The sequence below is a fragment of the Marmota flaviventris genome, chromosome 6, assembly GCF_047511675.1.
Source record: "Marmota flaviventris isolate mMarFla1 chromosome 6, mMarFla1.hap1, whole genome shotgun sequence".
NCBI classification, from domain to species: domain Eukaryota; kingdom Metazoa; phylum Chordata; class Mammalia; order Rodentia; family Sciuridae; genus Marmota; species Marmota flaviventris.
The window spans coordinates 114,833,658-114,855,700 of record NC_092503.1 but is presented as its reverse complement, the minus strand read 5'-3'; the positions used below and the strand labels follow the sequence as shown (position 1 = coordinate 114,855,700).

Sequence of the window (22,043 nt, the reverse complement as noted above, 5' to 3'; positions counted from 1 at the left end):
TCTGTAAATTACCCAGTCTGGAGCATCAGGCAATTCTTTTTGTTATTGTTGTTGGTACCAGGGATTGGATCCAGGGGCGCTTAGCCACTGAGTCACATCCCCAGCCCTTTTTATATTTTATTTAGAGACAAGGTCTTGCTGAGTTGGTTAGGGCCTTGCTAAGTTGCTGAGGCTGACTTTGAACTCATGATCCTCCTACCTTGGCTTCCCAAGCCACGGGGATTATAGGTATGCACCACTGTGCCAGGCCAATTCTGTTTTTTGTTATGTTCTTTTTCCTGTTTTCTACTGTGACTGAATAACACCTTTATGTTCTCTTTACATTCCCATCCCACTTGCATTCTCAGTAATTTGAAAAACATTAGCAATTTACTGGCTTCTGTGTGGGTTTGTCAATAGAAATTTGATGAAGAAATGGTTCTTACCTCTCAACTGCTAAGATCTGTAGAGAGATGGTAAACTAGAGTTAATTCCCAAACCATATGATGAACATTAGAATCTAGTTATATAGAATTTGTGTTATGGAAACAGGGCTAAGGGGCTCCTAGCTCAGGTGGGGGATATTGGGGCAGAGAGAGAAGGCTTCTTGGAAGAGAAGGCATCTAAGCTACAAATTGAAGGACTAATTAGAGTTAGACTGCGGAAGGAGGACAAGCCAGTGAGGCAGAATTTGCAGCTTGTACAAAAGTTCATCAGTTAAGACACTGGGATTGAGCAGGGACCAGTGAGCAGGGAGGCTTAGGGAGATGTTGACCACAGTAACTGAAACCTGGAAAGGGAAACTGCAGATAAGTTGGGGGCGGTGGTGGAGTGGGGTGGGGGTGCCATTCTGTACCATTTATGTAAAATGCACATATCCTGCTAACCAGTGAATTACTTCTGTTTGCATTTATGCTTTGAACAATGTTAATGTTTAACATTCCAAATATATAACCAAATTTAAATTCGAAAGAAAAAAATCAAAATATGAGTATTGACTTTGCTGATTTAAATTGTTAGAATTATTTCAAATAGCATTAAAATTGACTCTTTGGTTTTACAGACTGTTGCATGAAGAGAAAACAGGTTGAATGGATTATACTAGTGCTTTTTACTTTTCCTGATGGTACGGGGGATTGAACTCAGGAATATTCTACTACTGAACTACATCTCCATTGTCCCCTCCATTTTTTCTTTCTTTTTTTTTTTTTTTTTTTTTTGTGGTTGAGACAGGGTTTCACTAAGTTGCCCAGGCTGGCCTTAGAATTTGTGATCCTCTTATCTCAGTTTCCTGAGTAGCTGGGATTACAGGCATGTTCTACCTGAGCCAAGCACCCCTTACTCATTTTTAACCCTGCAGGAGTAAGAGATCACCAGTCTTTTTTTTTTTTTTTTTTTTTTTTTAGGTGACCAGTCTTAATTAGTACATTAGCCTTTATCACGGATTTTCAGGTGTCTATATTAGAGCTTGAAATATAGATCTCCTGGAGACCACTTAATTTGTTAAAGAAAGAAATTTATAAAATGGATGCTTTTAGAATGTTTGAAAGCTAACTTTCCTAAATGCTCAACTTTCCTCTTGTAGCCTGGTGAAGTATAATTTTACTTCACCAATCCTTGTTTCATAGACACTACTAAATAAACCTCAACCTAGCTTTTAGCTCAATTATGATAAAGTTTACTTTAATGGGATCTGGATTAATTACATTTTAGTACAAATTTAGAAATCTTTGTTATAGGCCAATTTTGATGATCTGTGGAGGAAATTTGTCACGTATTCATCAGGTGAACAACTTTTTGGATTGCCTGTGACTGACTATGAGGTTTTACACAAAACCAGGTAAGTTTAGAAAATGTTCAAGTCTTACATACTTTCATTTAGTATTTAAATAATTAAATACTTCCTGTTAGAAGAGTCACATCACTGACAAATCCTTTATCATGTGGAGAACAACATGACTTGGAACACTCCTAAATATTCCTTGTCCTTACTCTGGTTTTTTTTGGTACTAGGGATTGAACTCAGGGGTGCTTGATCACTGAGCCATATCCCATCCCTTTTTGCATTTTTTCTTTTGAGACACTAAGTTGCTGATGACCTCAATGAGATGCTGAGGCTGGCCTTGAACTCTAGATCCTCCTGCCTCAGATTCCAAGCAGCTGGGATTATAGGCATGTGCCACCACACCCAGCTTGGCCCCACGATTCTTGACCTATTAGACACACAGTGTTCATGTACAGAAGAAGTTGTAGGGAAGTAGAAATAGATTGCAGAAATTCTAGGCATGCATGGCCTAAAGTTAGTTTATTCTTTACTTTTTTTTTTTTACTAGTTGTAAACAATGTAAGTAATTGTGTAGAAGTGTTGCAAATTTTGAATAACTTTAGTTTATTTACAGGAATAACCTTCCTCAACTCTTTTACCCTTCTTACTGCACTTACGCTAATGTGCTCTTTCCCACAATGGAGGTGTAGAATTTATTGAAATCAATGGTGAAAGAACTTAGTTGATTTTAAACAATAGATCTAGGATGTAAACAAGTATATTTTTAATATAACTTTAAATATACCTTTCCTCAAAAGGGACATTAATGCAGTGCTATTAACTTATTAGAGTCTTGACTTTAGAAAAGAGCTTAATGTTAGCCATAGCATAAAAATTTCACCATAAAATAGGCATGAAATTTTCTGAAGATAAATGTGTTAGCTGTATAGAGTAGATGGTCTGCATTCTCTCTCTAAAACAGTTGATCTTCAAATTTAACCCCTTAACCAACTGTATGAGAATTGCAGATGGCTGATCTTATTGAACTGGGGTCTCTGGGATTGGGTCCTGGGAAATTTGTGCGTTTACACCTTCTCTAGGGGATTCTAGGCATCCTCAGTGTGAGGTTCAATGTGCTAACCTTCAGTATAACAAGAAAAATAATCATCACCACTTAACCGTCTGGACCAGTGGATCACTTTTTATTTTGGTATTTTAAAATAATTGTATAAATAATTTATAGAAGTCAGAATAACAGGATGATAAAAAGACACTTTTTAGTAGAGAATTTAATAAGATCTTAAGCACAGTGAACCCAAACTTGTGCTCCATGATGTCCTGGTTTGAAGATAAACACAAAGCAGAGGCCATCATTTAAATACAGCTAGCGCTCATGCATGAACCTGGGCAAACCCAGCGGTAAACACTGATTCCAGCTTTCACCTCCATCTCCCATGGATCTCTCGCTGAGCATTCCTTCTGATTTTTCTAACACTTGCAGTGTTCAAACTCAAGACTATTGAAAACTTGTAATTTTGTTGAATTGAGGGCTGTCTCCTTCTTTGCACTATAAATACAAACTTCTTTACTTTTAAATTTGAATGATCAACTTAATGAACATTTTCATTTCTACTTCATCTATTTCCTTTGAATATGCTTCTGCCTTCAACACTTGTCCACTTATGAAATGTATCAGATGAAACTACACAAGCATCATCAATAATGAGATGCTGTTAAATTTATCTCCTTCACAAAATGGGATGGTCCAGTTCTTGTTGCCTGGTGAGGTCCTTGCCCCTGATGAAATCTGTTGTTCAGTCCTAAATTATGGAATTTCCTAAAACTCATCTGGGTTATCATCCTCTGAAGACTCATAGTGTGAGATGTCACTTATGCAATTAATTTCACGCTCAAAATTATATAGTGTAGGTGTGCTTTCTGCCCCTTTTTTCCTTAATGATTTGGAAACATATTCTTTTGTCAAATTTCTTCTGTTTGATGCTTTAGGAAGAAAATGAGAAACTGAATTCTTAGCCATATTAACAAAAAGCTAAGCAAGCAAAAGACTACAAGAATGTTGTCTCCAGAGTTCTGTTTTTGTGCTTTTTTGAAAGATGATGTAGCACTTTGAGAAACAGGACAAGAAACCCAAAGAATGATGCGATAGTGATTTATTCACTATCGCATCATCATTTGGGAGATTTCATCATTCTTATTATTTTAGTCATGTTTAGCATAGTTGGGAATAACTATTGAGTAATAATGAATTAACTCTTAGGTTTATGAAAAAAAGCAAATGAAAAGAATTGGAAAAATAAGATAATTAAGATTGTAGTGTGTGTTTTAGATTTATTTTTCCTTTACAAATTTACCAAATCATTTGTCAATATCAAATAATGGTATTATTTTGAACATTTGAACTTGACCTATTATTTTATTATTTTTATTTACAGTATAAGGCAAGACATGCTAGGCCAGAGCTCTACCACTGAGCTACATCCCAGCCTTTAAACTTGACATTATATATAGAACTTTAACAAAAATTTTGAGCTGAAAGCCTAGAGAGTTGTATGCATTTCTTGTCTAAGAGACGTTATGCATATAATTTTGAAATTTTGATTGTATGAACTCTGCCAATCCATGATGACTTAATTATTTTGTTCCCCAGAAAAGAACTCAACTTGCTGCAGAAGCTATATGGACTGTATGACACTGTGATGAGCAGTATTAGTGGTTATTATGAGATACTTTGGGGAGATGTAGATATTGAAAAAATCAATGCAGAGCTGCAGGAATTTCAAAACAGGTGAGCTCCGGTTGAATTAGCTTGTCTTTTTATTGTGCTTATCTCCTTAGTCTCCTATGGGTATTTCCCAGACTCACTTCTTTCCTGTGTGTACATAACACCTTCCTCAAAGAAATGCACAGATGATGAAGTTTTTTTTCTCTTTCTCTCTGAAAGGTGTCGTAAGCTTCCCAAAGGACTTAAAGATTGGCAAGCTTATTTGGATCTGAAAAAAAGAATCGATGATTTCAGTGAGTCATGTCCACTGCTAGAAATGATGACCAATAAGGCGATGAAACTGAGGCACTGGGACCGGATCTCCGAGTTAACTGGAACCCCATTTGATGTGGAATCTGATTCTTTTTGTCTTAGAAATATCATGGAAGCACCACTCCTCAAAAATAAGGATGACATTGAGGTACATAAGTACAGAAGTTCTTACCAATATGGTCCTTAAAGAATGGCTTTCTTTTCTGAGAATTGTACAAGTAGACATTTTATTTGATTTTTTATTTAGTTTAATACATAATCACTGTAAGAATTTATGGGGCACAGTGTGATTCTTTCAGTACATGTTTGCAATATGTAATGATCAAATCAGGGTAATTAGCATTTCCATCTCCTCTTCTGATTCTTTGGAAAACATGTGATGAGTTGCTATGAAGTAGAGTCACCCTGTTGTGCTGTAGAACGAAACTTATTCCTCCTATCCAGCTGTGTTTTGGCACCTGTTACCCATTGTCCTCCTATTCCCCTCTATAGCCAGTAGTAATTAATCCCTGTTCTACTCTTTTTTTTTTTTTTAAGCTTTGACATGAGAGAGAACATGTGGTATTTGTCTTGCTGCATCTGGCTCATGGCGGTTTTTTAATTCTTGAGTAGCTTTGGCCCTTTGAAGCGAGAGGGTTTGAGCTTCTGTTAAGTACTCCATCAGAGTAACTTGTATCAGACATGTTTGTTATGCTTGCTGTGGAAAACTTGATAGTAAAATAGGCTTTGAGATGTGTCATGTCCATAAAGCTAGTATGAGTGTTCGAAAGTGTTAGCATAGAAAGGTGTATGAGTTGGAACTATTGGAACTGTAGGTATACTCCTGGACTTGTAAGAATAAAATAGTTACGAGGAGAGTTTTAGTAGCAGAGTTAATTATGTACATTTCTGGAGTATAGGGGTTCTGAAGTACGGACGGTGGTTAGGATGCTTATGACAGGTAATGGTGTTGGGATGCTCTGTTAGAACAAGACGAGGAGCACGTTCTGCACGAAAGCCAACACGAGTTCTGATTCTCTTTCTGTTATGAATTGACGGTGTGTTAGGGAGATTACTGCTCGTCTTCTATTATGCACCCTTAAAATGCAGACTGATCTTGAGCATTCCTGGCTTTTACAAAATAATCCTGTCACTCAAAGAAATAATACGATTATTCAAAATATATTAATTTTGGAGCCTCTCAATCTGTCCTCCTGTTTCTTAACTGCACATCCACTTAAAAAAAAAACATCTGTTTATTCTTGTTGAATTCCTCAGGGCTCTTTTTCTAAATTTCCAATTTGGTGTTAATTGTAAAAGTCTACGAAGTTTTTAAAATTTCATCAATTATTACCTTCTTCCTTTCCAAGATTTTTTACTGACCCTTTTTGGTAGCTACATGTTCTTTTTCTACATTGTTTTCAATTTTCTGAATTCTATAGATTCTTAAATCTACATGTATCCTCAGATTTATAATTGTCAAAGGTATAGTTTTATAGATGTCTTCACTTATCTCTTTGTGCATCCTAAACATAAACATTTTGAATTTTTTTTATTGTTAAAAATTTCAAACTATGCAAAAGCAGAGATGCCCTTGCTTCAACAGGATCATCTCATGGTCATGATTATTTCACTTACACCTCCCATCCTCCACAACTCCAGTTTAGGCACAAAGATTGTTTCCAGATTTTTCCATGAAACTGGACTGAGTTTTTTTTTTTTTTTTTTTTGCTCTGGTTGTTTTTTATGTTGGCTATCTTTCTGAGCATTAGATTGTTTTTAAAATGTACTTTGTGATTTTTGTTCACTGGGAGGGTTCATTTTGAATGGCAGGAGTTCAAAAAATTTGGCTTCCATGATTTGCTAAAAATTGTTTCTTCTGTTCTGTGTTTTGACTTGCCTTGACTGGTGGCCTCGTGTTTCCTCTTCCACTACCCATCTTCCCTCAGCCCTGGATCTAGAACCAGGTGTTATAACAGCAGTTTATCCCCCACTGTGCTATGCGGGACGGATCTAGGCACCAGCTGACCTGTTTCAGGTCCTGGTTGTCCGGCTGGGTCCCTGTCACTGCATCCCTCTGTACACAGCATCATCTAATCTGGATGACGAGATGGCAGCTGGAGGCAGTGTTTCCAGGCTCCTTCCACAGAGGGAGGGATCTAGCCCTGGTTTCTTCTCTCTGATCTATGCTTTTAGTCTCCTATTCCCAGAGCCACCAGAGGCCTGCCCCCTCTGGACACAACCTGCAGGTCTGAGCTTCCGCTCTGCCTTTGGGTTTGCATTATTATCTAGTCCACTTCTCACTTGTGTTTTAAAGCCTGGCTAGGTTTGTTTTCTATTTTCCCTTTTTATATTTTATCCATCATTCTAAGCCTTTTAGAGATGAGGAATTATACCATATGACCAGAAATCTCCCATATATATGGATTTGGATTTTCTGCCTTCCCCTGCCTTTTTTTTTAAACTGTGTATGTACACCAAAAGTTTTGCTTTCAATGCATTTTTGCCCTATTTGTAAATATTACTAAGATACTATTGAAGGAAACAGTTGAAAAAAATCTTGGTGACATCTCATTTTTATGAGAAGGCTTTGTATTTAAAGATGTAGCCTGTCATAGGCTGCTGTTTGAAAATTTATTTAGTAATTATAGGGATTAAGTATTAACTCTTGGTACCCCAGGCAGACTCTGGGGACTGTCTGCTCAGAGGCACCCTGCTGCTCTGCCATATGCCCTCCCACCAGCCCACCTGGGTTCCTGCTGCTGCAGGATTTCCTGCCTCTACAGAAAGTCTTTTTCTGCTCCACTAGGATGTCCTCCTCTACAAGCCACCCTCTACTGGAATGGTGCCTGTTTCTCAGTGAGAAGCCTTTCCTCTTTGACAGTGCCCAAGTCAGTTTTGTCTCCTTAGAGCTCATGTGGTTGATGGCACTCATGGCATTTAAGACACACTAAATTGTGTTGTGCGTATTGGTGGCAACATCTTACACGTTACGTTCCTTTCCATCTCTGTGGTTTGGTGATCCTAAGTATGAAGTGAGTTGAGGGATGGTGGGGAAAATATGTCACTTTTATTTTCCCTTGTGAGACTTTCATGTCAAGAATTCTCAGGTAAGTAGGAAAACCCATAAGAAAAAAAAAGTAGAGTTTTGTCTTTTAAGCTGAAACAGGCAAGAACATTGGTAATATTTATATGTTACTTGAAATAGATTCACACTATTCTCATTTGTTTCTCCCAGCTGACCTCCCAGCTGGGATTATCTCCCTGTTAGTCAAAAACTCCAGTTAGAAACTTGATCAAGGATTGGGGGGGTCACTCAGGGATTGACTGCTTGCCTAGCATACAAAGGCTCTGTGTTTGATCCCCAGCACCACGAAAAATTAATAAAACTAAATTAAATTTAAAAAATGGTTTATATTCCATTATCTTATATATGTGGTCCAAGAGAATAATTTGTAGTCGAGTCATAAGGTTCTGGTGTGAGCCTGCAGCGCAAGAGGCTTGGTTTTCTTACTTGCAAAATGACTTCCTGGACTAGATGGCTTCTGAGTCCCTTTCTGAGCAAAAATCTATGATTTTATGACGCATTTAACTTGAGGTTGGAAATGTCATGCCGTATTCTTTGATTTTTCTCTGCAGGATATTTGCATATCTGCCAGTAAGGAAAAGGATATTGAGGCCAAGTTGACTCAGGTGATTGAGAACTGGACCAACCAGAACCTGAGTTTTGCAACATTTAAGGGCAAGGGCGAGCTCCTGCTCAAAGGAACTGAATCAGGAGAAATCATCACTCTGATGGAGGACAGTTTAATGGTCTTAGGCTCCTTACTAAGCAACAGGTAATTTTATCATTTGGGGAAGAGACTTTAATTTGGTGTTTAGGGTTATAAAATATTAGGTAAACCCCAAGTTTGCAGCTGTGGCACCACATGAGTTTCTGCCCTACAGTGCTAGCTCTTACTTGTTCCAGTGAGAACTATTTCACCCCAAAATCATGATCCCCATCCTTTCTTTTATGGTACTCATCTACCCTGACCTATTTTTTTCCAGGTGTCCCCATCATAATTATACCCCGTCCCATTGGCAGGTTCTCTGAACATCTTGGCTCCGTACTGAGATGTCCTCTTTATTTTATTGTCTCTTTTTTGTTCCTCTGAGTTCTTGTCATTGCTGTCTTTAGCTAACCCTGTTCAAGCATTTGCCCAACGTCTCAGGAAAAGCAAGCTGGCCACACATGAAAGCAATGTACCCATAAGAGGGCTTGGCACTTAGAGACCTGCATTTTTATGGTGAAAAGTGGGGATATCTGTGTCGGTTCCACTGTGGCTCGAATGAGGCCACCATTCATCATTAACAAGCTCAGAGGTACATGTGATCTGAAGCACAGACTTAGGAAATTTCAATGGGAATGTCAAGTCTTTGATCTGGGATTTGCAACCTATATTCTCTTACGTGACTGGACCATAGTTCCTGGCTGTTTTTTTTTTTTTATCCTAACATACCTAAGAAATATGTCACAACCCCATCATTAACAGAGACAATGTCCAGGGAACATGGGGATTCTCACACCCCTTCTCCAGGTTCCTGGGTAATGAATGGCACCTGTGTGGCCTGGCCCCAGGAGCAGCCTTGTATTTGAATAATGTATTAATTGACTGGCTTGAATATATTGAGATCAAACTCCCAGAGTACCTCCTCTGCTCTCAGGGAATCTGAATAGTCCTTGCAAAGGTGATCCTAAGATGTTTATTGGTTCCTGGACTTCATGGGCAACTACTTCCCCATTGCAGATTTTGCCATCCTGACTTCCTGCATGATGGCCTCTTGAAGAAGAGGGCATAGATTGTCCTGAGCTGTGTCTGTGGCCAAGGAGTTCAGGATGTAAATCCTTAAACTTTGTATTTGCTTGGATATAACCTGATGGGTATAATACCTATTTATGGTCCTGGTAAACTCAGCGTTAAACTAGGAAGAGTACTGGATATCTACAAAGTCGTCACATTTTGGGAGATTCTCCTCCTAGAGAATTTTGCGGCACCTACTGAAATCTGGAAATCCTGTTCCATTACTAACCACAAACTGACCTCAGAGGAGGCACTGCTGTCCTCTGGGACTACCTAGATGTGGTTTCAGAAGCCCTAGTGAATCAGTGCTGTTCCCCAGGAAACACTTGATTCCACATCAAAACTATTTGCCATGGCCATAAACTGAACTTAGCCTCGTGCTGTAACTAAAATTGGGATCCTTACCCAGTAGCTGCCCATCAGTTCTTCCACGGCATCCACTCTGTTTCTTGTGTTTCTCTGTTGAGCTCAGCTTTATGGGTACCTTGTGTTCTTGTAAACACTTCAGTCTTGCACACGTCCCCCATGGGTGAGGGAAAGGGTTCCCCTCCAGAGGGATGGGCTGGCTGAGAAATAAAAGCTAAGAAAATAATACTAAGAAATAACCACAAGACATAGGAAATATATTTTCGGGGAGCGGGCAGTGATGGGCCAAGCTTACCAGAGGCATGCAGCTTCTAACAAGAAAAAGGGCCTGGACGTCTGGTTTATTTGTATCGGCACAGATCAAAAGGATTTGATAGAAAGTTCTTCACAAAAACAGGATAGAGGTGGGGGCAGGTAGGCTTCTCGGTTCTTAATGGGTCACACCCATCCCCAGTGTTATACCGGACCTTTTGGCAGTACTGGGTGGGAGTTCACATGTATCTGGCCATCTCACCAGCAGGGGTGCCTCTGGGAGTTCCCAGATACCAGATCTTCCTGCTCAGTGGCTTCCGTGCCCATCTGGTCCACGCACATTTCACACATGAAATCCCAGATCAAAGACTTGACATTCCCATTGAAATTTCCTAAGTCTATGCTTCAGATCACATGTACCTCTGAGCTTGTTAATGATGAATGGTGGCCTCATTCGAGCCACAGTGGAACCGACACAGATATCCCCACTCTTCACCGTAAAAATGCAAGTCTCTAAGTGCCAAGCCTCCTCATGGTGTAGGCATCACCCGTCACCCGTACATTGCTTTCATGTGTGGCTTCTCATTCTTCAGCCAACACTGATGACCAGGAAACAGGACCCAGACTATTTTGGTATAGCTCTCCTGGATTGCTAGCACTGCAAAATTGTAGTGCCTGGTGGAATTCATGGTCTGTTACTGCCATCTATCCTAGCTGGTGACCTAATGCTGGGTTCACAAAATCTGTCTATTCCAATAACTTAAGAAAATGACAAAGAAAGCATGCAAACACACAGAAGTACCTTTTCAAAATCTGTGATGCCTCTCTGATCTTAAGGGTCTGTGGAAAGAGAGAAAGCTACTGGAATTCTTTATTCTTATATAGGGGACACACAAGGGGAGGTTCCATGGAACATTCTATCCCCAAAAGGGTAAAGGGGTAGGATTACAAAGGAACAGATGACAGTACTCAACCCCAGCGGGTGACGGGTGATGCCTACACCTGGAGCCATGCCTTGTTATCTGAGCTGAGGTAATGCTGAAGTTTCTGCAGACCTCAATAATTGTTCAGTGACCCAGGCATCAGGACTTAAAGGTGTGTTCATCCAGGGCAGCTCCTGACAGTTTATGGGTGGAGAAGGGACCTCAAGCTTGACACTAATTTTGCTGTAATCTTTCTCTGTATGAGCTTGGCGATACCTAGTCCTCTCCTGATCTTTAAGGATTAGATTTGTTTTGTCGCATTAGAGATGATCTATCTCTTAGATGAAGACTTTAAGACCATTCATAGAAGGAAAATCCCTGGGTAAAGGTCTCTTTCTACAGAGTAGAGTAGCAAACAGTGAGTTATGTGTCGCTCTCACAGTAAGTCCCCACTTGGCTTAGGCTCACAGAGTCTGGGAAAACCACATTATTCTTGTTATTCTCTTATCCCAGGAGCCAACAGCACAGTTCCTTTGCCAGTCCTTCATGCCATAAGTCTTGCCCCATTTTTCTATTTTATGACTGACACATGGGAACAATAAGTGAAATCACTATAATTATATAAGCTTTATTAATAAAAAGCAAAGATTTCCTTAGTTGTATGATATTTCTGAGGGACTGCCCTTTTAGGACAAAATGTTTATTCCCAAAGAAATGTCTCTCCTGTGATTAACTTTGTTAGGTCACACTATTTACTAATCTTCATTGAAACATAACATTTTTCCATTCTTGCCTTTTAGATATAATACCCCATTTAAAAAAACTATACAGAATTGGGTGTATAAATTGTCCACTTCCTCAGATATAATTGAAGAGTGGCTAGTGGTGCAGAATCTTTGGGTCTACCTCGAAGCTGTCTTTGTAGGTGGAGATATTGCCAAACAGCTCCCTCAGGTAAATAGGGCTTTTGTAATGCCTGATAAAATAATTGGGTATGTGTGACCTGCAGGTCTCTGTGAAAGATGTGTGGTTAAGTTTTGCCCATGCTACTGGTTGGCAAACTCTGGCTGCTCACCTGCTTTAAATAAAGTTTTATTGGAACACGGCCACATCCACTCATTTGCATATTGTCCATGGTTGCTTTAGCATTATAACAGCAGAGCAGAGTCATTGGAACATACACCATATAGTCCATTAAGTCTTAAATATTTACTATCCAGCCCTTTATGGGGGAAAAAATGCTCACCTCTGATTTACATTAGCAGAAAGAAGAAACAGGTAGTTTCAAACACTGAAAAATCTTGAGATGAACTATGTGAGGTTACTTTCAAATACAGAACTGTTAAATTATAGTAGTTCATCTCTTCCAAGAGCTAACCTTATAATATTCCTCTGAGAATTGTATTAAGATTAATCTGTATTCTGTAGGCACAGATTAACTCTTAGTAAGTCTGCTACTAGCAGATCAGAAATATACTGTGGGGTAAAGAAATAGCCTGAGAACCTTGTAATGAAACCTTTGAAAGAGCTCCTTTGGGGACTTTTAAGCAAATGTCAATAATTAACTGATGGATTTAGACTATGAAGGTAACTTTCCTATTAGAAAATTAAGCCTGAAATAATTAAGCTAGAAATTCCTAAAGGTTTTCTATCTACAAACAGGATCTATATAGGTTATAAATCAAGGACAAAAGGTATTGAAAATACTTGATTTTTTTTCTTTGTAATACATTTTTAGAGTACAAAACTAAAACATATTGGTTTTGTTTTTTAATTAGAAAGTTGCATTTTTAATAGAGGCATAATTATGCCAATTTCTAGAGGCATTTTGCAACCGAATGCAAAGTTTCCTATCATCCATAGTAAGTAGAAAGTTTTCATTTGCACAAATGTAAATGAAGCTTTGTTTTGTGTTTTCACTGTTTTTTTTACCCCCTTTTTTTCTTTCTTATCTCCTGCCTGGGGTACCAATGAGTTGTAATTATTCCAAGGACCCTGAGATCAAATTATTTTCATGCTTCTTCACTTTTTGCTCATCGAACCAAAACACCTGGAGTGCTGAATGACTGGATTTGAACTTTAAGTTGATAGCTCTGCAAATTAATCATGTAGCACTTCAAAAAATGTATTAAATGCAAGGAAACAAATAACTGGTAAACCCCATTGTGATGGAGAAGTATTTTTAATAAGAAGCTTTATAAGTTCAGGGTTTTGTGTTCTTCAGAATTAATTCAGTTGAAAAAAAGTGGTTTAAATTATGTAGCCTAAGATTAATCTAGGCTGGTTTGAAGAACTGTAAGAAGGTCCAAACTGAACACTTTGCTTTTTCAATTATCCACATGCTAATCTTTATTCCCTGTGGATTTGTTTTTAGGAAGCAAAACGGTTTCAGAATATTGACAAGGCGTGGATAAAAATAATGCAGCGAGCTCATGAGAATCCCAATGTAATCAGTTGTTGTGTTGGAGATGAAACCATGGGGCAACTCTTGCCCCATCTACACGAGCAGCTGGAATTGTGTCAGAAGTCACTTACAGGGTAAGATCTGACTCTTAAAATGATGCATCATTTTATATGTGATGGTGTTTATCCCACACAAATTACTACTATGGACTGCTTTTCTGGTTTTCTGGTGATGGTTGAAGTTGGAATAGGATTTTAAATTTTCACAAAACTTTAGTTTTTCTTAGACTTGTGGTAGGTGAGTGAAGGTATTGTGTTAGTTTTCTACCACCTTAAGTGCCCTTCAACAGATGAATTGATAAAGAAAATGTGGTATATCTACACAATACAGCCATAAAGCCATAATACTCAGCCATAAAGAAGAATAACTTCATTATACTTGTCAGTAAATGGGTGGGTCTGGAGACTATCATGCCAAGTGAAATAACCCAGTTCCCCAAAGCCAAAGGTCAAATGTACTCTCTGATATGTGGAAGCTAACTCACAATAAGGGGGGCAGAGGGGAAGAATAGAAGTTCAGTAGATTAGACAGTGGGGAGTAGAGGGCAGGGAGGGGGCGTAGGAAAAGGAAAGACAGTGGAATGAATCCGACATAACTTTCCTATGTACGTATGTGAAAACATCACAGTGAATCCCTTCATCATGCACGTCTACAAGAAAGGGGTCCTAACTAGAGTAAGATATATTCCATACTTGTATAATTATACCACAATGAATTCTACTGTCACGTATAACAAAAAGAACCAATAAAAAATTTAAAAGACATTATATTAGTTTTCTAAGGATGCTGTGACAAATTATGTGGCTTAAAGCCATAGAAATTTATTCTCTCACAGCCCTAGGGACCAGAAATCTGAAGTCAAAATTGTCAGCTCCCTCTGAAGGCTTTATGGGAGAATCCTTCCTTGCTGCTCACAGCTTGTGATGGTGTTGGGAGCTCCTTGGCTTGTGACCACCAAACTCCACTTCCTTTGTGTGTTGTTACCTGGTCAGCTCCTTTCCCTCTTTTACAAGGACACTTGTCTTTGGGTTTAAAGCTCATCTGGATCATCTGGATTATGTAGGATGATGTCTTCTCAAGATCCTTGATTTCATTACATCTGCAGAGACCTCCTTTCCCAATGTCACACTTATAGATTGCAGGGAATAGTATGTGGACATGCCTTCTGGAGGGGCTACCCTTCAGTCCACTATGGGCAGCAGAGTACAGAATTTCACTGAGAGAACAGCTAATGAGATGAATTCACAGATAATTAAAGAAATTTGTAAATGTTTTTCTTAAAATCAAATTTGCTTTCAATTTCCATTTGAAATAGGGTGATGATATATTCCAGTTTGTTCCAGTGACTGCCTCTGTCCTGACTTAGTGGTTAATGGTCCCCTATGTCATCCTCACAATGTCCTCGTTTGGAGATAAATTCACTGTTCACTGTGGGTTTGCGCCATGAGGTTCCCATTACTCTTAGGAAGCTCTCAGGAGGTAGGGGAGGCGGATGGCAGGAGGCCTCTCTCCGAGTCACTTTCATTGCTTCCCTTGTTTACCTGAACGCCATCTGTGGTGGAGCACAGCCTTTGTTCTCTCTAAACAGTCCAGAGGTGATATCTGTAGGTGTTTGCTGTTATCTTTTTGAAGATGTTAGTGATGTCTTATGAAAAACATTCATAATTCAAAAAAAAAGTCACTTTTGGTAATGTGCTGTTGACTTTATCTGAAGGTATTTGGAGAAGAAGCGGTTATTATTTCCAAGATTCTTCTTTGTATCTGATCCAGTTCTCCTGGAAATCCTTGGACAAGCCAGTGATTCCCATACCATACAGGTACAATCTTAAGTATCTAGGATTTAAGGTGCTTTTTCAACAGCATGCATAATCCAAAATAAAAATAAAGTTAACATCTAAAATGGGTAGACAGGAAAGATGAACACTAAAGATTATGTTGCTTATAGAACATCCTGTTTACTGTGGATTCTAAGCCTGCCAGCCTCACACAATCCAGTGGCATTGATGATGTAGTGTCACCCGCTGTACCCCTGGCTAGCTATGCGACCTTGGCAAGCTTCTTAATTTTCCTGTGCCTTGGTTTCCTTATCTGTAAAGTAAGGACATTAATGGTCTCCATCTTATAGGATTGTCATGAGGATTACATGAGACAATGCAAAAAACAGTACTGCACACACTGTGCGCTCGCTGACTGGATTCACCCTGATGAGAATCTTATTCTAAATATTCTTAGACCAAATGGGGTCGTGGTTTAGATTGGTCCTTTTTTCTTCTCAAATGCTTTTAGTCATTTCCAAGAGCAGCACCTCAGGAGGAAGAGACAATCCACACGCAGGGCATAGGAAGCCTTACTTATCCCAGGCTGTTTCTGGTTTGGGGATCTGGGAATGGCTACTATTTTCTTCCTTGTTGGCTTCCAGGGAGTTGTGGGGGTGAGAAAAGAGAGGAGAGATGTAAAATCTGTGAAAGGCAGATGGAAAGCTAAGGGCCAAGGCAGAACTGGGCATGTCTGGGAGGGGAGAGGGCTGCGATAGTATGATTCAGGCTCCATCTGAAGGGAGAAGGGGCAATATAGTGCCATCAAATTTTGCAGAACTTGGAGAAAACATTCTGTGGGATTTTAAAAATGAGCCTCAGAGCTGGGGTTGTGGCTCAGTCGTAGAGCACTTGCATAGCACGTGTGAGGCACTGGGTTTGATCCTCAGCACCACATAAAAAAATAAATAAATAAAATAATAGTTGTATCCATCTACAACTAAAAAACTGAAGGAAAAAAAAAAAGAGGCTAGAGGGAATGCCTGGTCCCTTCCAACACATTAGGATGAAACAATAAGGTGTCATCTATGAAGAATAAGTCCTCATGAGACATTATATAACAGATTAAAGCAATATAGAGACAAAATATATCTTTAAAAAAATTTAACCAACAGATTCCATGCTTCATTATTATGTAGTGTTTAGCCTAATGTGTCATGTATCTCTCTATCATGTTTCTTACAGCCACATCTCCCTGCAGTGTCTGACAACATAAATGAGGTGACATTTCATGCCAAAGACTATGATCGTATGATGGCTGTCATATCAAGAGAAGGAGAAAAAATTCTTGTAATTTGCTTTGGTTATGATTTTGTTATTAGGATTTCTTTAAAACTTGAGGTTGGGGAGAAGGCAGCGGGCAGAGGGTTAGTAACCTTGGGTTCTAATTCTGTAGCTCTGACTTTCTTACAAACTTGTTTGGTGAAATCATTTAACTTAACTGAGACTCATTTTTATCATTGATAAATGAGAGTCGAGACTAAATGATATGTATAGTTCCTTCCAATTATGGTAATAGATGTTTATACCCATGTTTTACATACTTTGTATAATTATAAAACAATTTGCATGGAGATATCATGATTTATAAAGTCAAGTGTGTGACATTTAAAAATTATTGTCGGTTTGTAATCTATTTGTGTGAATGTTTTTAGTTGGATAGTCCTGTGATGGCCAAGGGTCCTGTAGAGATTTGGCTTATGGATTTATTGAGAGTGCAGATGTCATCCTTGCATAATATAATTAGGTCTGCATTCTATCAAATCAGCGATTCAGGATTTCAACTTTTACCTTTCCTCGGTCACTTCCCAGCACAGGTGAGAAGCATGGTATTTACTAAATATTAATTAATGTTAATTCCCAGTACAGTATTTACTAATGTTAAAAGAAAAGTAGGGGCTGGAGTAGTGGCTTAGCAGTAGAGCGCTTACTTAGCATGTGCGAGGCACTGGGCACTGGGTTCAATTCTTAGCACCACAAGAAAATAAATAAAATAAAGGTATTGTGTCCAACTACAACTAAAAAAAGAAATGTATATTAAAAAAAAAAAGAAAGAAAGAAAGGGAAATCAGGGGTGGGGTAGGGTGGAGTGAGGGTCTGCTTAGGTGGTGTGGACCTGACAGTGTGCAGGCTGCTGTAGCTTTGGACTAAAGTGGCGACCCATCTGCACCCAACCTCATCTCCCCACATCTGCCTGTCAGCCGGTACCATCTACCCAATATCCCCCGGCAAAGTGTTCTCCCTTCATTGAGGACATGTGGCAAGACTGAAACCACTTATGGAAAATTTCATCTTCCAGATACACACACACAGACACACACACTCACAAACACATATACACACACATATGCATGGAAAATTTCATCTTCCAGATACACACACACACACACACACATGCATGCCAGTTCATAGGTAAATAGGATACTGATGCAGCCCTGGGAATGCACATATATGGAAAGAATGAGCCTGCCTTTTCCTGAGATGAAATCTATATTGCCTTTTTGTTTCTCTTGACTTCAAGTGATTTAAAGGGTAAATTGGTATACATGTCAAGGAGGCTTTCTCCTGCAACTAGCATCTTAGAGAGAAGACCTGGAAGAGGCTGGGGGTGGAATAGCTATTTTCACAAACTGCTCTCATGTCCCGTGTCTCTTAGAAATGCGTTGTTATGCGTCAAGTAGTATTAAAACCCAATATCAGAAATGAGTTTCATTAAATCTTCATCTCAGATAAATGAAAAATGGTAATTCATGATCTGATCAGAAATAGTGTGAGACAGAAGACGAGAACTATCCAAGGAAAATACAGGCAGTTTTTGCCCAAACTATATTTCTTCTGCAACAATTCCCCATAACACGAATTTGAAATCCAACCCACAGTGGAGACAGCAGAGATGTTAAGAAATTACTCATTCAAATTGCATGTGCACAAATATAGAATCAACCTTTATTGGATGGAATATTTTAATATTATGATTTTTGTATTACATAGTATCTTGATAAGTTTTAGTATTCTTATTAGTATTATTACCTTTTTGATAAAGCTTTATAAAGTACTTTATATGGTAAGCTTAGAAAATATCTTCTTAGGTTAAATCAGCATATTTTCCCTCTCCTAGGAAATTCACCCTCTATATTTTGAAGTCTTATTTAGACCAAGGATTTAGTATTGAGTGGAAAGTTGAGAGCAAGTTCAGAGCCGTGGTGAAGTGAAGCAGGGTATAATAGGAAAGTTGACCAGCTTTGAGGATTTTCTTTATATCCATATATATAAAAATACGATTTATAAAATATGATGTAAAAATAATGATATGTGTGTATATATGCACATATAATGAATAATATTGATGATTACTTTTATGATCTCTCCTACAGCAGAAATTATAGGCGTTAGGTGACACCTATTTACAATTTCTTTATGCCTTCACCAGGATGCCAAGGACAAACTTCTGCCCTCCACACTTTCTGTCTTTTGTAGTTAACTATAAAAATAGAGACATAGATGACATAGATGGCATGGATATTATAGAGAGTGAGAGATCAAGAAAGAAGATAGGCAGCATATTGTATTTAGAAGATGCAAAGAAACCTTTGGAAAACCTTGCTCAAGGGAAAATACACAGTGAAGAGTTTATTAATTCCATTTGCTTTTCTTGAGAAAGAAAAACAATGGAGGTATCTGGTGATCTCGGGCCCTCTATAAAAACATTTCATAAGCATCTTCCGTAACATATGCTATAATTTGTATGTGTCAGAAACTTAAACCCAAAGCAATAGTATTGGGAATTGGGGTTTAATAAGTGGTGATTACATCATAGGGGCTCTGCCCTCGTGATTAATGAATGTCATTATAGCCAGAGTAGGTTGGTTATCATGTGAGCAGTTTTGGGGGCATATTTGGGGGCTGGGGCTGGGTAGCTTAATGGGAGAGCGCTTGCCTAGCATATGAGTGGGTTTGATCCTCAGCAGCACATAAAAAGTGCAATTTAGATATTCCTCCTTTTTAAAAAAATTACATGCCAGCCAGTTGAACAACCATATGTGTATATTCATTTGTTATTCTGAATGTCTAGAACCAGTTATGTGATATAAACCAACTAATTATTTTATTATTTATTATTTATTTTTTAAAATAAAGGCAGTCTGTTCATCTACAACTACAAAAAAAAAAAAAAATAGAACATGTTTGGCCCCTTAGCACTAGCTTGCACATGCTCTTGCCCTTCTGCCTTCTGCCATGAGATGATGCAGCAAGAAGGCCCTCACCAGGTCCTGGCTTCTAGATTTTGACTTCCCAGCTCCCAGAACTGTGAGGAATAAATTTCTTTATAAATTGTCCAGTCTGTGCTATTCTGTTATAATAACACTAAATGACTAAGACAACATACGTAGTTTAATAAACGGTGGCCATTAATTATTTACTTGTGTACATTGAAATAATGAAATATTAATAATTAGGATGTGAGATGTCTGCCCTCCCTTTCAGAGTAGTTTCTTAGTTAAAAACAAGTAAAATCTGGTTTGTCTTCGCGTGAATAAGTGGCCACTACATCTTATTGTAGATACGCTTTAAATATTTCTTTACTGGGTTTGCAGGTTGGGCTTCTGGGAATTCAGATGTTATGGACACATGATTCAGAAGAAGCTTTAAATAATGCAAAAGATGACAGGAAAATCATGCAAGTAACCAATCAGAAATTTTTGGATATTCTAAATGTTCTTATTAGCCAGACAACGCATGACCTAAGCAAGTTTGATAGAGTGAAATTTGAAACTCTAATTACCATCCATGTGCATCAGAGAGATATTTTTGATGATTTGGTAAAGTATCTTTTTTTCCTATACCAAAGTAATTTAGTGTATTAATTAATAATGAACAGTTAAGGATTATACAGATTGCCTAACTTATGTGAACTTTCCATCTTCTTTTTTGTGACTATCTCCATCAACACCTGTATGGGATAGTTTGAACAACCATATATGTATATTCATTTGTTATTCTGAATGTCTAGAACCAGTTATATGATATAAACCAACAATTATTTTATTAAACGATTACTGGGGATATGACATAGTTGAGGTGGGATGGGTCATGAGCTATGATGGACTAGTTAGGAAAGGCAAGTCCAGGTGGAATGCACCAGCTTTAGGGAGCTCTCATGGCTGTTTAATTGATCATCCCATAGTGCTTGATTTGGTCAAGGTTCTGTGGGGTAGGAGTAAGTGGAGTGGTTTTGAATTTTTCTTAGAAACTAGAGCTTTGGGGCCCAGCTAGGTTCTCCCAAGGTGGGGATTCTTACCATGGGATATGGGTCCAGGTGGCTTTCATATACCACCACCACCACCAGCACTCTTTGCCTTTACCCTGATTTTATTCTACTTAATTGCATCAGTCTTAATGACACCTCTTTCCTCATTACAGATACATAATCTATGCCACTTAGGGCCCTTTTTAGAGAATATGATCACAGACTACCTATTTTAAAAGTTCCAGTCAGATAAATTGCATTTACTGATGGCTGTTTGAAGACATGGAGTCAGTCATCTGTTCTTTTGCAATCTAGATACTCCTTCTTTTTTAAAAAAATTACATGCCAGCCAGTTGCATTGGCATCACCTGGGAGCTTGTTAGAAAAGCAGAGTCTCTATCTAGTCTTCCTCCTCCTACCCCAGACCTACTGAAATCAGAATCTAAAGTTTAACAAGGTTCCCAGGTAATTCATATACATATTAAAGTTTAAGAAAAACTACTGTAGGATTTTTCTCTGGATCAAACTAATCAGAAGGCTGCATACTTAACCATACTGCCTTTCACAGACTTGTTTTCATTGAATTGCAATTACCCTTATACTTTTACTTTCAATTAAGTCCACCTCTAGAAACCCTGGAGTTGAATCCACTATTGTATCTGCTATGAACCTACTATGGAGGACATTTTTGCATCTCCGACTTCTAAAGCTTTAGTCCCATGGAAGAAATTTCTTGTAAAACTAAGAGCTGGGTTGAAGCTGTAGCTCAGTGGTAGAGTGCTTGCCTAGCACACACGAGGCCCTGGGTTTGATTCCAGCCCCACAAACTAATAAAAAATCAAGAACAACAAAACCCTAAGTGCTGAGCAGAGCTTATTTTCATGTAGAATGGATTTAAAAAAATTAAAAGCTCATACAACAAAAACTACAGAACAGTTTTTGTCTTAATTACCACTAGCCTCACATTAAGTTTGCATCTCGACTGCAATAAACCTTCCTGGCTGGCGTATGTACCTGCGCCTTTTCCATGTGTCATGCTTACAATATTGTAATACATGTTCAGAACTTAATGAATGCATTAGCTGTTCTTTTTCTCCTCCACCTCCTTCTTACCACCTTAGTGGATTTTGAATGCACCTTGCTGACTGCATCTCGGTGGCTCTGGGTCCTGTATTAGCAGAGTCCCTGGGGATGGGCCCAGACTGTTTGCTGAAAGGGGCTCTTTGAAGGCGATGACTACAAATGGTGCTTTAGGTGGAAAGCCAGCACCCCTAACTGGAGGGGGAAGCATGGTCATAAATAACGCTACAAACAAAAAATGACAAAAAACAAGACTACTAATAGCAAGACATAG

The 22,043-nt window shown here is 38.6% G+C and overlaps 1 protein-coding gene across 1 annotated transcript in view; it reads left to right on the top strand.

The window, feature by feature from the left end:
- Window positions 1–22,043, top strand: part of Dnah8 (dynein axonemal heavy chain 8) — a 276,612-nt gene that overhangs the window by 97,128 nt on the left and 157,441 nt on the right. Inside the window, exons 29-38 of the mRNA XM_027943662.2 lie at window positions 1,719–1,819; window positions 4,413–4,550; window positions 4,707–4,947; window positions 8,418–8,617; window positions 11,964–12,117; window positions 13,538–13,701; window positions 15,342–15,444; window positions 16,627–16,731; window positions 17,097–17,258; window positions 20,037–20,261. Coding sequence (XP_027799463.2) covers window positions 1,719–1,819; window positions 4,413–4,550; window positions 4,707–4,947; window positions 8,418–8,617; window positions 11,964–12,117; window positions 13,538–13,701; window positions 15,342–15,444; window positions 16,627–16,731; window positions 17,097–17,258; window positions 20,037–20,261 — 1,593 coding nt within the window. The remainder of the gene's footprint in view (window positions 1–1,718; window positions 1,820–4,412; window positions 4,551–4,706; window positions 4,948–8,417; window positions 8,618–11,963; window positions 12,118–13,537; window positions 13,702–15,341; window positions 15,445–16,626; window positions 16,732–17,096; window positions 17,259–20,036; window positions 20,262–22,043) is intronic.